Source organism: Nicrophorus vespilloides, unplaced genomic scaffold, assembly GCF_001412225.1.
Source record: "Nicrophorus vespilloides isolate i.1.1-1 unplaced genomic scaffold, Nicve_v1.0, whole genome shotgun sequence".
In the NCBI taxonomy this organism is placed as follows: Eukaryota; Metazoa; Arthropoda; class Insecta; order Coleoptera; family Silphidae; genus Nicrophorus; species Nicrophorus vespilloides.
Genome location: NW_017099615.1, coordinates 2,215 through 17,698, shown reverse-complemented (window position 1 = coordinate 17,698; position 15,484 = coordinate 2,215). Strand labels below are relative to the sequence as shown.

Genomic DNA, 15,484 nt, shown 5'->3' with positions numbered 1-15,484 from the left:
TTACAATTCTTCAAGATATTTATGTAATTTCACGTTGCTTCCAACTTAACTGACTTATTAAGACTAAAGTTCATCTAAATATCATAAATCCTTGACGTTCCTGATGTAATTAATATCAAAAGTCGATCTTTTTTTATATATAAATATTATTTCCATTTCCATATTATTTGCCTCACATTTCTTAATTCTCTAAATCCAATCAAACTTCATATTTTGTTTATATAAATTTAATAGCTGCAAGGATATTATTGTAATTTTCTCATTATTTATATATAAACTGCTCTTTTGTTAACTTTTTCTTTAACTTTCGTCCATTTAATATAAAAATCTTTCTTTATAAAATCAATAAATGCGACGATATTTATTTGAAATCAATTTATAGAAACTATTTGATTTTTCCAATAAATACAGTGATTTAGTGCTCCTGCTGGGATAATAACGATGTACAAATGAGAAAAAAATATGTGCGTTAGTTGAGAGGCAAGTGGTTTTTCCATTTTAAAACGATCATTTTTCCAAAGAAGGGTCTGACAGACCATCGGTCATTAATCACGACCAAATAAAGAGGAACGCAATGCGTCTCGGGAAATTCGAGTATTTGAAGAGTTTGTCATCCTGCACGACAGGAACTTCAATACTCCGGGGACCTGCAAATCCTTCGCATGCTCACGTAGAAAAAGAAGAAAAAATGCTCATCCAAAAACCGAAATCACGAAGCTAAGTATATTTGAAAGATGAACAAATGATAAATATATACAACACATTCTGCTCATAGTATTTTTACATCTGAAAACGAAGTTTTGCTTAACTAATAATAAACAAAATGTATTGATATATAAAACCTAAATGTTGTGCGATTTGAGCTTAAATAAGTTGTTCTTGTTGTTAAGAAATAGAGATGGAAAAAGAAGTTTTTGTAATTTACAATAAATACTATGTTGAATTGAACAGAAATCGATTGAAAATGAAGTGTTGCTGTAATCAAAAAACGTACTTGAAAGAGACTATTGATTTTTATGCAATTAAAAACATTTGTGTGTGTTTAGCGAAACGTGCGATTCGTTAAATAACAATGTGTGTTTTGATTGTGTTCCAGATTTGTTCCGTTCTGCAGCGGAGGCGGGCCCTAGGGATATCTTGAAGTTGTATAACCGCGGAGGACAACTGCTGAACATTAGTCAGGACCTGCCGGTAAATTGTCCCGAAGAGCCGTACTCGCTGCAGGTGGTGGCGGCAAGCGGATGCGCGATGATGGAGGAAACCACCGGCGCCCATCTCCAAGAGCTAGAGGCGCGAATATCGGAAATCGAGAGGCAGCTAAAAGCCGACATTCCGCTGCCTCCGACCGTCAACCAGCTGGAGAGGCAGGTCGACGATTTCAGGCTCAAATTGGAGACAACGGAGAGCCTCAGCTGGTTGGGTAAATATTATTTGTTGTTTGTTGCTCTACGGACATTACGAACCACATCTTATTTAGGTAATGGTAGTGCGGATTAGAATCTCTTCCTCTCTCTCTCTATATATATATTTCTATGGCTATGTGTGATAAGAGAGTACGAATTTTGCGGATCTATAAATACGTCGATTGCTAATTCATGTTCCACGTCACAACCAACCTATAAATACGGAAAGCAAATATTTGCTCTGTGGTTTGGAACGGTTTTTAGTTCTTCGCATCCATCCATCCATCCCCGAACGCTATTAATTCCCCCGCAATACACTTTGCGCCGTGTGTTTACTTAAATAAGGCTCTGCGACGGCGGCGACTTTAATTTGTGATGTCGTTTAGATCAAACGCGAAAATTCGGTAATTACTTCAACACGTTTAAACCAAAATAAACCACGAACAGATCGGAAGATGCTTCAATAATAATCTGCAACGCACATCTTTACCTCCAATCAAACCTCACAACAAACAACCTAATTATCAAATATACCGCTGCAAATAAATACTTCATTAATAGAGAATTTATCATATATTTACAGAATCTTAATTATTATTTAGAAAATATTAATTTCAAATATTGTTTGACCGTAATTCGTTTTTTTCATTTAGTTGAACTGTTTCAAATGTAGGCATAATATGTAATCTGGTGCAAGTAAATCGTAATTATTATAAAAATAATGTATTTTAGGACATCTTTGAAGATTCTCTTTAGATAAAATTTTATACGATTTTCTTTAAAGTCATTGCCTTAAACCGAATGAATGCTATACATTTTTTATCAAAGGTTCCCTTTTGTAGAATGCGGCTCAACTTTCCCATTCCAATGTTCACTTTAATATATCGCATTCTTGAAAATTTTCGCAAATAACTCAGATTTTTTTACATAATATATTTTGTGTAGTCCTATTATTGTATCAAATATTGCTACTAGAGAAAAAATGTTGAAATTTATTATTTCAATCAATCATCATATGCATTTACAATATAATAGTTTGTATTGAAATTGATCTTGTTAATCTTTATCAGTAATTCTTAGCAATTCTTCCTAATTGTTTTTGTTTATTGATATATAAATAATTTTGATGTTTGTTTCGTGTATTTTATAGGATTTTACAAGCAACTGCCAGAACCGTTGTCGACGGAAGAATGCAGGAAGCTGCAGTATAGGAGGAAGAGCGATTCGCTGAAACAGCGAGTGAAGCAAAATTTCCTGAACATTTGGTATACTCTCGATAATAATATATTTGATTATAAAGCGTATGGAACTAAGTTAGGTACGTTGTTGTTCCAGTGATGCCCAAGTTTCTGATTCAGTTAGGCAATGGCTTCGGATGCCGACGTTCGATAGCAGACAATGGGAGGACGAAGAACTGCTCCTTCTTTTGCAGCAAATGTATTTAGACCACGATCTCTGCACGAAATTCGCTATTAACATTAATACGCTGAGGAACTTCCTATACGAGGCTTACAAGAATTATAACGATGTTCCATTTCACAACTTCAGACACTGCTTCTGCGTGGCGCAAATGGTGCTTAATACCAAACAACTATTTCGTCGTACGAATGTTAGTTAATCGTGTGAATATCTTTTCTTCAGATGTACGCGATTTCATGGTGGGTTGATCTACCGTCAAAGATCGGCGATCTGGAGGTGCTCATACTCCTGACCTCTTGCATCTGCCACGATCTCGACCATCCAGGGTACAACAATATCTACCAGATTAACGCAAAGACCGAGCTAGCATTGCGATATAACGACATATCCCCATTGGAAAATCACCATTGTAGCGTGGCGTTTCGGTTATTGGAGAACGAGGATTGCAACATATTCAAGTCGTTTTCGAGTGAAACCTTCAAGCAGATCCGCGAGGGCATGATTAGATGTATACTGGCTACAGACATGGCCAGACACAATGAAATCCTTCAACAATTCAAGGAAGCCATACCGGAATTTGATTATTCCAACAAGACGCACGTTAATTTGGTGAGTTCGCCCTTTCTCGAATGGCCATTAATTGGTTTGCTGATTGATTTTTTTTGTATTAGCTCTGCATGGTCTTAATAAAAGTCTCGGATATATCGAACGAAGCCCGGCCGATGGACGTGGCCGAGCCGTGGCTGGACAGGCTGCTGCAGGAGTTTTTCAAGCAAAGCGATGCGGAAAAACTTGAGGGATTACCTGTGACCCCTTTCATGGACCGTGAAAAGATCACCAAACCCTCATCGCAGTGCTCGTTTATTGGGTTTGTACTGCTCCCACTCTTTGAAACCCTGGGCGAGTTGCTGACTGAATTGCAGGTATTTTTATTTACTATTTATTTATTTATTTATTATTATATTATATTAACTAAGATTACAATATATAAATATTAGGTGAATTTAATTATCGTTTCTCAGATATTTTTAAAGCTATTTAGTTAAAAAAAAAATGAATTAGTATAAATATAATTGGGTAATTTTATGAAAGAATATGCATATAGAAGGTCCTGAAAATCGTTGGGAAAAATCAATAAATAACAAAAGGTTTGACAATTCAAAAAAGTGAATGTTATAAATTTTAGGATCTGATAGTTCAGCCGGTGAGAGACGCGCTCGATTACTACAGGAGGCTCAACGAGGCAACCAAAGAGGAGCGTCTGCACAGGAAGAGTATTGTCGCCGAATTGGCAGAGCAACTACCGTCACCGCAGAACTCAGAGGGCAGCGTCAATTCTGGAGTTTCCAAGTCGGCATCCGCATCGAGCATAAGGCTCCGCAAAAGCCTGAGCTTCCAACAGAATCGATCCAGGTTAAATAATACAAGAGAAATGCAAGATGACGAGTCTTTAAGTGGTCGATTACGATTTCGTTGCAGATCGCGTTCAACCGATGAGGACATGGAAACTGGCGAGGAGGCTGCGATCGTAAACAGCGAGGATCAGAGTCTGGAGGACGTCGCCGAGGACCCGGAGAGCGGCGATTCGGAGACTGCGACGGAGGTGGAGGTGTCTGAGAAGGCGCTCAAGTTCAAGATTTCCACAGAAGGTAACGTGTCGACGGGCCGAAAGAGTTATCCGGGCTCGCGGAAGGGCAGTAGGGAAAGGGTACAACATTTCGAACTTTCTAAGATGGTAGTGCAACGCGGCAAGCTGAGACCAGGCGCGCTAAGCTTCGACCAGAACTCGTTGACCAACAACAAGAAGCTCTCCTTCGACCCGCCCGAATTTCTAGACGAATACGCTATCAATTTTAAACAGAAATTTGATTATGTAGGTGGTGGTGGCGTCTGCGGTGCGGAGCAACCGGACTGCATCCTCTCCAAGGAAACGCTCAACTTGAACAAGAGGAATTCGGAGCATTCGGTGAAGGTGCCGACGGGGTTAGAGGAGAAGCGCAGTATCCTCAAGAACACCGAGAACAAAGCGCTTGGGGAGCCAATTATGAAACCTAACTCGACCGGTGCATTCGGTGAGCACTTCATCGTCGACGAGATTAAAGTGGAGGAGAACAAAATTACCAATGAGAAAAAGAACTTCTTGCTGAAGAACCTGATGAAGCAGAAGAGCGAGGCGAACACCACGATAACCGTCGATAAGCCTGAAGCGAACACAACTTCATCAACCACCAACAGCGACCTGAAGAGCTCTAGATCGATTCTATCGCGCTTCAAGCAGTTCACCGATAAATTGGGCATGTCCTTGGATAAAGATAGTCGAATGAAAGGAAGCTCCAAAAGCTCAGTCCGCAACAACAACAGCGATCGCAACACTCTACCTCATCACGGTCGCAAAAAGGACGACTCATCTCCTTGCTGCCAACTCGTCGATGGAGGAACCGCTTCGGAGGACATACGCAAGGCTAGCACTCTGCCAAAGACCAAGAAGCTCGGCTTCAACAAGAAGAATTGGAAGTCGCTTATAATGGGTAAGGAGAAGGCGGCGTCGAGCAGCCTCGAGGGTTGGAATTCCGATGCAGATGTAGCAAAAGCCGGTCCCGATTCAGATACGCAATCGATTCCTTCCACCTCTCAATCACAAAGCAACTGCACAATAGATGCTCCGAAATGCGGTGATTTCGACGAGGTCAAAAAGAAGGCGACGGATGAAGAAGAATTGGAGCAGCAGCAGGAACAGCAGAAGCAGGAAGAGGAAGAAATTACTTGCTGCCGCCGTCCGAGCAGTTACGCAAAGAAACTGGATCCACCGTCGGAATTGATTGGCAAGCAGCCCACCAAAATGCAGGAAAATCAACTTGCGAACAAAGAAACTGCAGACGTAATATGACATGAAATCAACCCACCGGAACGAGAAGGTTTCACTAGATACATATTTTGTCATTGTTGTAAATATAAAAAAGCCAACTTTAGGGAAAATGTTTAGACTGTTGTATATAAAATTTTAAGTTGTTTTTTTTTTATTATTTATTTATATATTTATTTTATATTTTGTAAATTGTATTTTTATTTTTCCTAATATAGCAGCGAAGTTAGACTTTGGCAATTTTCGTAACGGCGCGTGTTTGTCTCCTCTCTAGACTTACATATTTATTTTATGGACTTATATTACAACGTCAAAGCATTTTTATAAAATTTAACAAAAATTAACATGCGCAACGTAAAAGTGCTTTGTACCTGTAATAATAATTAATATACTGACCATTCGTTACATTCAGTTTTATTGAATATTATTTAGACTTGCAGCTGCGAAACAAAAATTATTCTTAAGATATTTTAAAATAAACAAAATTAAAGACTTCGAAAATATACTAACAAATAATAAAATTGCAACTGAAGTTATAAAAAAAAAACAGTTTTGCAGCGACAAGTATTATTCGCTAAATTTAATAATAAATAATTTCTAATTAAATTGATATTTTTTATGTCTGTTCAAATGATGTCGTCTACGTAGATTTAATGTTGAAATGAATGAACTCTATATAGTTGTTAGCAAGTAACGCGGGATATCTCAAATGTAGGACATGTGAGTGTGACCAAAAACGTAAAAACCAAAAAAAAATAAGAAGAAGAATAAGAAGAAAGGAAGACATGAAGGACTTGTCTCTATCCTACATGTTAGAACAAACCTTTTTTTGCCAGGATAACTAGATCCGTATATCCCGAAGGTCGATAGAAATGTAAGGGTTGTTTTCGTTAACCGTGACGAGTGTAAATGTTTTTTCATTATTAAATTTAGTTCGTAAATTATTTTATTTTACATAAACAAAAATAATTGAATACGCGTACATTACTTTAATTTTATAGTTCCTATTACGTTGTTTCGTGCAATTCCATAAATTAAAATAAATGAAAAGAAAAGGTAACACTGGAAATTTTACGCACCAAAGAACATCAACCGAAAATCGAAAATATTCGTTAACTCCCACTACTTCGACGTGTGTTAAGATATTTTTTCGAGTGAATGATATTATAATTATTATCAATATTATATACAAATATATATATACTACAATTTTGTGATTTCTAGTCTACTGCATTTCGTTATGTTTTAATGTTAAACTAAATCATTTTCTTTCTGTTTTATTTTCTTTCTTTTTGTACGTACCAAATTGGTATTTCCGTTTATATTTTCAGCATCACCTTTTCATGCTAGCCGTGTTATTTTATATATATATATATATTCAGTTGCTGTTGTTTTACGTAATAATTATCTCGTACAAAATCTGTCGCGCATTCGTGGACTATTAATTAACCAAAAATCGATGGAACATAAATTAAATGTAGGATCTTCTTTCACTGGTGCTAGTATCTAAATAGATTTATCTGTATGAACGTCGTCGTTGGAATTGAACGACTATATAATGTATTTATTATTATCTGTATATATATATATATATATATAGATACATAAATATACATATATGATTAAATATATCAAACTATTGCTACTACAACTACTACTGTACTGTACACGTATTTCGATTGTATGCTATGATGGACCACGACATTTCTCATGCCTAAACACGTAACAATGTAAAACAATATTAGCTATCGATATCACCGATCTATATTCTTCCTACATCAATAGAGACTAAGTGATGGTAAATATACATCTGTAGATATAGGTAGAGTTAAATATTTTATTCGTAAAGTTTGTCCTTTATGCCAATGTATTATAATTTTGAATAAATGTGTATGAATATTGAATTTTTATATTTAATTCCTTAAATCACTTAAAAAACAACCATTTGCATTATTGCACAACATGAATTGAAAGAAAATACAGGAGCTTTGAACGTATATAAATTAAGGTCAGTATAAATACTTTAACGTTACTTAAATGCTAACTTATATACAAACAAATCTCGTAAAATTAACTTTGTAAACTTTGTTTCTAAGATATATGTTTTTTACTCGTAACAAAGTCTTGTAAAGCTCATGCGAGGATAATCCTTTACGTGACCTGAATTGCCCTCTGATCCACATTTCTTTTAGTACACTCGACGTTATAGTTTTACCAATATCATTTATCTACAACATATGTGTAATATTTCATTATAATAAATACGTATAGTTTTTTTTTTGATATAACAAAATAAATTTTAAAAATAATAATTCTTAATAACATCTAGACCTTTGCATATATATTCAATTAATTTACATTTGTCAAGAAAATATCGAATAAACATCATGTTATAAATTACCATAGAAATAATTTAGTTTATATTTGCGAAACAACAATTTACATTTTAGTTATTTTTATAAATTTAATTGACGTAATTTATTTCGTAATTATTAACGAAAACATTCTTCATTACAAAATTTTATAGATTTCAATAATATAATTATAATAGGTCAAGTATCTGCATAGATTTGTGTAATAGCATTTATAAATAATACATCTAAAATAACTGTTGAAAAAAAAGAACTTATTTATGCGCATTCTATGGTAAAAATGCTTTTAGGGAAAACGCTAAAAAATTTATTATTAAGATTCAGCTGAGTATGCTTATTTTACTTTCAAAGCATAAATCTTATAAAACGTTCCCCAATTTTACAAGTTTTCTAATATAATTTCTAAATCTACATTTAAGTAGTTTTCAGAAACCTATAATATAAATATTAAATTATGTGCATAAAACATACAATTTTACACCTATGTTCATATGGCTTAAATGTAGTTTATACACATGAAATTTGTTTATCGATATAATAAAGTGTATAATGTAGAAATTTTAGAAACGTAATGTGATCATGCAACGACAATTTATTTAATAATTACTCGTGCTTTATTCTTGAAAACAACAAATTGTTGATAATCAACGAAATTGCATTTGAGAATTTTAGCGTGATCACTGCATTAATTCCGGTTATTTTAATTCCTTTGTCTATTGGTATGTTACGAAACCTTTCGGTTCTGGAAGGACGTTCAGAGTATATCCGGTCAGCGTTTCCGTTCGTAATATTAAAATCTGTCGTGTAAATACTGAACAATACTGTAAAATACTGTACATTTTACGATCAATTCATATGCATTGATCGTAAAAATTTAGTCTGTATCTGTGGTTTTCAACCTATGGACCATGATTCATTATTGGGGGTCGTGAAAAGACAGCTGTCAAAGCATCAAAAAGTTTACTTTATGAAAATTTGGTCGCAGTAAAGAACAAATAAATATGTTAGGATGCGCAACAAAAAAGTTGAGAAACACTGGTCTCCGTTGTGCTATATTATTTGTGCCAAAGCATCAAAAAGTTTACCTAATGACAATTTGATCGCAGTACAAATTACACATAAATATGTTGGGACGCGCGACAAAAAAAGTTGAGAAACACTGGACTCCACTGTGTTAAATTATTTCTGTCAAGACATCAATAAGTTTACTTTATGACAATTTGGTCGTAGTAAAGAATAAATAAATATGTTGGGATGCGCGACAAAAAAGTTGAGAAACACTAGTCTCCATTGTATTTTATTATTTGTGTCAAGGCGTCAAAAAGTTTATCTTATGACAATTTAATCGCAGTACAAATTACACATAAATATGTTGGGATGCACGACAAAAAAAGTTGAGAAACACTGGACTCCACTGTGTTAAATTATTTGTGTCAAGACATCAATAAGTTTACTTTATGACAATTTGGTCGCAGTAAAGAACAAATAAATATGTTGGGATGCGCGACAAAAAAGTTGAGAAACACTGGACTCCATTGTGTTATATTATTTGTGTCAAGCGTCAAAAAGTTTTCCTTGTGACAATTTGATCGCAGTACAAATTACACATAAACATGTTGGGATGCGCGACAAAAAAGTTGAGAAACACTGGACTCCAGTGTGTTAAATTATTTGTGTCAAGACATCAATAAGTTTACTCTATGACAATTTAGTAGCAATAAAGAACAAGTAAATATGTTAGGATGCGCGACAAAAAAGTTGAGAAACACTGGTCTCCATTGTACTATATTATTTGTGCCAAAGCATTAAAAAGTTTACGTTATGACAATTTGATCGCAGTACAAATTACACATAAATATGTTGAGACGTGCGACAAAAAAGTTGAGAAACACTGAACTTCAGTGTGGTAAATTATTTGTGTCAAGACATCAATAAGTTTACTTTATGACAATTTGGTCGCAGTAAAGAACAAATAAATATGTTAGGATGCGCGACAAAAAAGTTGAGAAACACTGGTCTCCATTGTACTATATTATTTGTGAAAAAAGTTTACCATACGACAATATGATCGAAGTACAAATTACAAATAAATATTATACATAAGTTGAGAAACACTGGTCTCTATTATGTTCATTATTTTAAAAGTATTCGGAACGCCGAGTTTTGTCACGAAATTCATGAAGCAAAAACATCTATTCCTCGCATTCTTTCAGCTCCATTCACCCCAGATGAAAATTTCAAAACAAAGAAAATGTTAAATAAACAAAATAAATTTTAATAAAAAATAATACATTATTAATAAATTCTAAAAAGTATATTTTTATGGTATATTCAGTATTTTTTTACTGCCCTTGTCTCGTCCTCATAATTAACTATAATTTTAAATAACAACATGCAGTCATTTATTCGAAATAAGTTAATAAATATTATGTTACATTGTGGACTATGTAAATTACAAATAATTGAAAATACACACACATTGCTATTTGCATTTGCTACATGTCTAGTAAATTGAGTATTCGTCTTTTCCCATCAACTCATTTACTTTCAAATTATTTATCATAAAACCTGTTTATTTTAGATCCACAATTTCCACTCAAATACAATTAACTAGAGTTTTTGTTTTTTTTTAAGTAAGAAATGTAGTTTCCATCGTTCAGTATTTAACATTGAATTCCTTGTAAAAAAAACATATTAAATTTAAAGCTGAATAGGTTTTGTTTTTGCAAATTTAGAGTTACTTGTCTGGGAAAAATATTAAATTATGATTTGTTTAAATTAGTCATTAGATTTTTTTTTAATTGCATCTAGTTTATGAAATTAAGTACAGGTATCGTTTCGTATCGTTTTGCGCCGGTTCGATTTACGTCGATTTACAATAACGCCGCTTCGAAATAACGCTTATTAATTGCTGATTTTACACTTATATAGAGCTAAACCCTATAGTTACCTCACTGTAAATATAGGTTAATTTTACGCCGATTCGATTTGCAAGGCTTTTGTAGTATTCGTCTTTTCTCATCAACTCATTTTCTTTATTTTTCTCATTTTTATAAATTTTAACTGCTTATATAAAAATAAAGCTTCACTTGACAAACTGAATTGTAATTTAACAAGATGTAGATGTAAATTGAGAACAATTCCTATTCAGTTCATGATCATCAATAATTGTTGAATTTCGACATGTTTTTAATTTTTGTTAATTACTTAAATTATGTATGTGAAAATATAGTTTTTTTTATATACTTTTTATAATATTACAAAACATATGTCAGGTACATTACATCAATCTTACATTGATAAGATTAACAAATTGTAATGAGGTAATATTAATGACTATATTCAATCCAAAATTGATTGAGATAATACCAATACATATTTGTTTATTTCATTGCTTGATTATAAATACAAATTCATTTACCATTGTTTTCTTTAAAATTAATTTAATTATAAAATACGAGAGCAACTAGAAAACTATGCGAGAATAATACGAAAACAATTAAAAAGCATTTGGAAAACTATGAGAAAACAACTAGAAAATTGTACAAAAACTATTAGAAAACATCGCTAAAACTATTCGAAAATAATGCGAGAATAACTCTGTCGTGTCCCTGGATTAAGAAATCTCTGGACACTGGATTATCTCGTTGTGAATTTTTAGAAAGGTTAATGAATATATAATGCAATATTCATCAGAGTTTTTATTGAGAAGTCAACTTTACAATATTTGATCTCATGGATTATTAACTAAAAGTTACATTCTCTTCTTAAGTTAATAATTACGATGCAAGTGTTCTTCCCTGGACTCTTCAAGAAAGACCATGTTCACACTTCAACCCAACTAAGACTATCTTCTTCGTTGGACCCTCTAACTAAAAACTACCTTAAAATAACAAAACTGTCGTCTTATATGTAAGAAGACTTACCGAATACAAAAAAATATTATAAGGGCAGGGGCTAATTTATACGTTAAAGGCGCCGGCGGATGTACGTCAGCTGGGGGAGCTTAATTGTAGGTAGTATAGTTTTTATAGTTAACTGCCCGACTTGTAACAAACGAAAACTATTCAATGCGACAACTATTCGAGAAAGAGAAAACTATTCAAGTACAACGTCTTAACTATTAGAAAACAGCGAAAAACTATTCAAAAACTGTGCGTGTACAACGCGAAAACTATTCAAAAACTATACGAGTACAGCGAAATCAATACGAGAACAATGAAATATCAGCCTTATATGAAAAAATATAAAAAAAAATAATTATCAATAATATAATATACATTTCTATATTAATAGAAAATGATTAAAATATATAACTTTTCCAAGTGTGTACTTTAATCATTGCATAATTTATATTTAAATTAATTTGTTTATAAATTTGGTACGACTTGATAATTTTACTTGTATTTTTTTACATATAAATTGAATGGTACTTTTTTTATCGTTCGACAATTAAAAGAACGTAGCGTGTTCAACGGCAATTTTCAAGACGGAACACTTACAAATAATACGTAAGAAGATTAAGAATTAAAGGTTTTCTGCACGCATAGTTTAATCTTAAGTACGTCGAAGTTCATTAATAAAACAATCTTCAAATAATTCCATTGATGAATAAAATGTGATGTTTTCATAGAAGATTTTTTAATTGTCAGATTTTAGTTTCATCAACTCAAATAAGTTAAAAATCGTAAATTACCTCAGCGTAATGGATAAACATTACGAAATTAAATAACAATTTCGTGTTGTTTAACAGGTAATTAAGCAGATAATAAAAAAAAACAAACAATTTAATTTACAATCTTCCATCAATTATTCAGGAGAAAAAAACATAAAACCTGTTTGTTTTAGATCAACAATTTTCACTCAAATACTGGAGTTTATGTATTTTTAATAAAGAGATGGGCCTAGATCGCTTCGACGAGTATTTAACATGGTCAATTTTGATTTTGAAGCATTGCAATCTAAATTTATAATGAAAAATTTCTGTTCAAAAACAACTCGTAAGAAGATTAATTACACCAACAAAAAAACTTGTCTGGAGAAAATATGAATTGATCAACATGTAAATCTGTTGACCTATAACTGAAGATATTGATAATATTAAAATATGTGTTAAATATAAGTGCATCTTGTATGTATATAAATTATTTACGAGAGTGAACATAATTCCTTCACAAAAATAGTATTTTATGCGCATTGCAATAAATGAAACTTTGTTTATTGCATTAGCAAACACAACATTGAATCGGAGAATATAAAGCCAGAGTGAGCATCAAGCGATAGCAGTCGAGGCTTGATATTACTTTGCGATGATCGATTAACAAATTGAAGTGATTGAATACATTGTTTTAAAGTAAGTTGTTTATGATCATTTATTCGTGAATTTATTTATTCGTGATTGCAGGATGATTGCATTATTGATTCCGGTAGTTTTGCTGCTTCTTTATTGGTATTTCGCGAGAATTTTCCGGTATTGGAAAACAAGGAATGTTCCGTATATTGAGCCAGTTTTTCCTTTTGGAAATTTTAAAAATGTCGCATTGATGCGCGAATCCATAGGAGTTTTTGTTGCTAATATGTACAAGAGCAGCAAGGAGGATTTTATTGGGATATGGGTTCTAACGACGCCGAGTTTGATCTTCAGATCACCGGAACTTTTAAAGCATATTCTCGTTAAAGATTTCAATTACTTTTACGATAGGCCTGTTTTAGCCGAAGAAGATGTAGATTTTATTGGAGCCAACATGCTTTTCTTTCAAAAGAACCCCGAGTGGAAAGCGGTTCGTAGCAAGATCGGAGCCGTGTTCAGTTTGAGCAAACTCAGGGGAATGGTAACGATCGTTGATAAGATCGGAGAAGATATGATGAAGTACTTGAAGAAATCTGGAAATGACTTCGAGATGAACTCTAGGGAATTATGCGCCAAGTTGACAACGGATGTTATAGTTTCCTGCGGTTTCGGTATAAACGCGAACTGCTTCGAGGACGAAAAATCACCGTTCCGCGAAGCCGGAAAGAAACTCTTCGATTTAACGCTGTTTAACTGCTTGAGGGTAATTTGCTATTTCCTTGTACCGTCCATTGCGAGGCTCTTCAAAATCTCGTTCTTTGATCCAAAAGGAGTTAACTTTTTGAGACGTGTTTTTTGGCAAGCGATCGACGAACGTGAGGAATCGAAAATCTCGCGACACGACCTTATCGACATCTTGATTAATCTCAGGCAATCCGAATCCATACCAAACTTCGGTAATTACCACAATAAAATAAAGATTTTCTCAGGACTCACTTAACATTTTCAGTTGGAGACAAACTCGCCGCGCAGTCGATACAATTCTACGCAGCAGGATTCGAAACGACGAGCACAGGGTTTTCTTTCAGCCTCTACCAAATCGCCCTTCATCCCGATATCCAAGAAAAGTTAAGAGACGAAATCCATCAATTCTACAACGAACACCATGAATTTACCTACGACAACATCAAATCATTAACTTATTTAGATAAAGTATTTTCAGGTATTTACCATCTCATTTAACAAAATATTTAATTTACAACATGTTTCCAATTAGAAACTTTGAGGATGCATCCGGGGCTTCCGTTCCTCAACAGGATGACCATGAATGATTACACAATTCCCGAGACCAAACACGTTATTGAGAAGGGAACTCCAATATACATATCTGTATTAGGTTTACATTTTGATCCGGAATACTATCCGGATCCGGAAATTTTCGATCCTGAGAGGTTTTCCGAGGAGAACATAAAAAGTCGTCCGGAATATGCATATTTGCCCTTTGGAAATGGTCCAAGAAATTGCATCGGTAATACACAGTTAATGATTGAAAAATAACGGTTCCCAACTTATTTCATTTTAGGTGCAAGATTTGCTGTAATGGTGACCAAAATTTGCGTAGCTAAAATCTTATTACAGTATAAAATCGAAGCTTGCGAAGCAACACCCAAGAAGATCGAATACGATCCAAACTCTTTTCTAGCTGCTCCCAAAGGAGCACTAACTTTGAGATTTATTAAAATAAATAATTAATACATTTTTATTTATTTCCTTTTTACATTATTCCTATGATTACACATGCAAATCTGTAATTTAAATTACGATCGCAATATTTTCTGATCTGATCTTATCAATTGATTATTTTTGAAAAGTAATATATTTTTTGCTCCTGTTTAAATTGCCTGTATTTTCTTTTATTATTTGATAAAATATTTATTAAATCTATAATAAATTACTATTAATTTTCTGAACTGAAAATATAAATATTAGAAACTTTAAAAATAAACAGGATTTGATAGTATTCAAAATATAATAACTGTAAAAGATGAAACCAGTAAAACTAACAGAACATAAAACTACTTAGTAAATGAACTTGTCTTTACTTATTTAATGCATTATAAAATTGTTATAATTATCA

The 15,484-nt window shown here is 33.3% G+C and overlaps 2 protein-coding genes across 2 annotated transcripts in view; both read left to right on the top strand.

Annotated features, from left to right (window-relative positions):
* Nucleotides 1–6,128, top strand: part of LOC108564888 — a 66,011-nt gene extending 59,883 nt beyond the window's left edge. The window contains exons 3-9 of the mRNA XM_017924087.1: nucleotides 1,097–1,420; nucleotides 2,554–2,668; nucleotides 2,739–2,976; nucleotides 3,045–3,431; nucleotides 3,494–3,745; nucleotides 4,009–4,235; nucleotides 4,302–6,128. Of these exons, the coding sequence (XP_017779576.1) occupies nucleotides 1,097–1,420; nucleotides 2,554–2,668; nucleotides 2,739–2,976; nucleotides 3,045–3,431; nucleotides 3,494–3,745; nucleotides 4,009–4,235; nucleotides 4,302–5,709 (2,951 nt within the window). The 3' untranslated portion in view covers nucleotides 5,710–6,128. The remainder of the gene's footprint in view (nucleotides 1–1,096; nucleotides 1,421–2,553; nucleotides 2,669–2,738; nucleotides 2,977–3,044; nucleotides 3,432–3,493; nucleotides 3,746–4,008; nucleotides 4,236–4,301) is intronic.
* Nucleotides 6,129–13,348: 7,220 nt separating this feature from the next.
* On the top strand, nucleotides 13,349–15,099 carry LOC108564887 (cytochrome P450 6k1-like). The gene is made up of 5 exons (XM_017924086.1): nucleotides 13,349–13,410; nucleotides 13,462–14,303; nucleotides 14,357–14,569; nucleotides 14,624–14,875; nucleotides 14,930–15,099. The coding sequence occupies exons 2-5, from the start codon at nucleotides 13,463–13,465 to the stop codon at nucleotides 15,097–15,099; spliced, it is 1,476 nt and encodes a 491-aa protein (XP_017779575.1). The 5' UTR covers nucleotides 13,349–13,410; nucleotide 13,462.
* The last annotated feature ends 385 nt before the right edge of the window (nucleotides 15,100–15,484 follow it).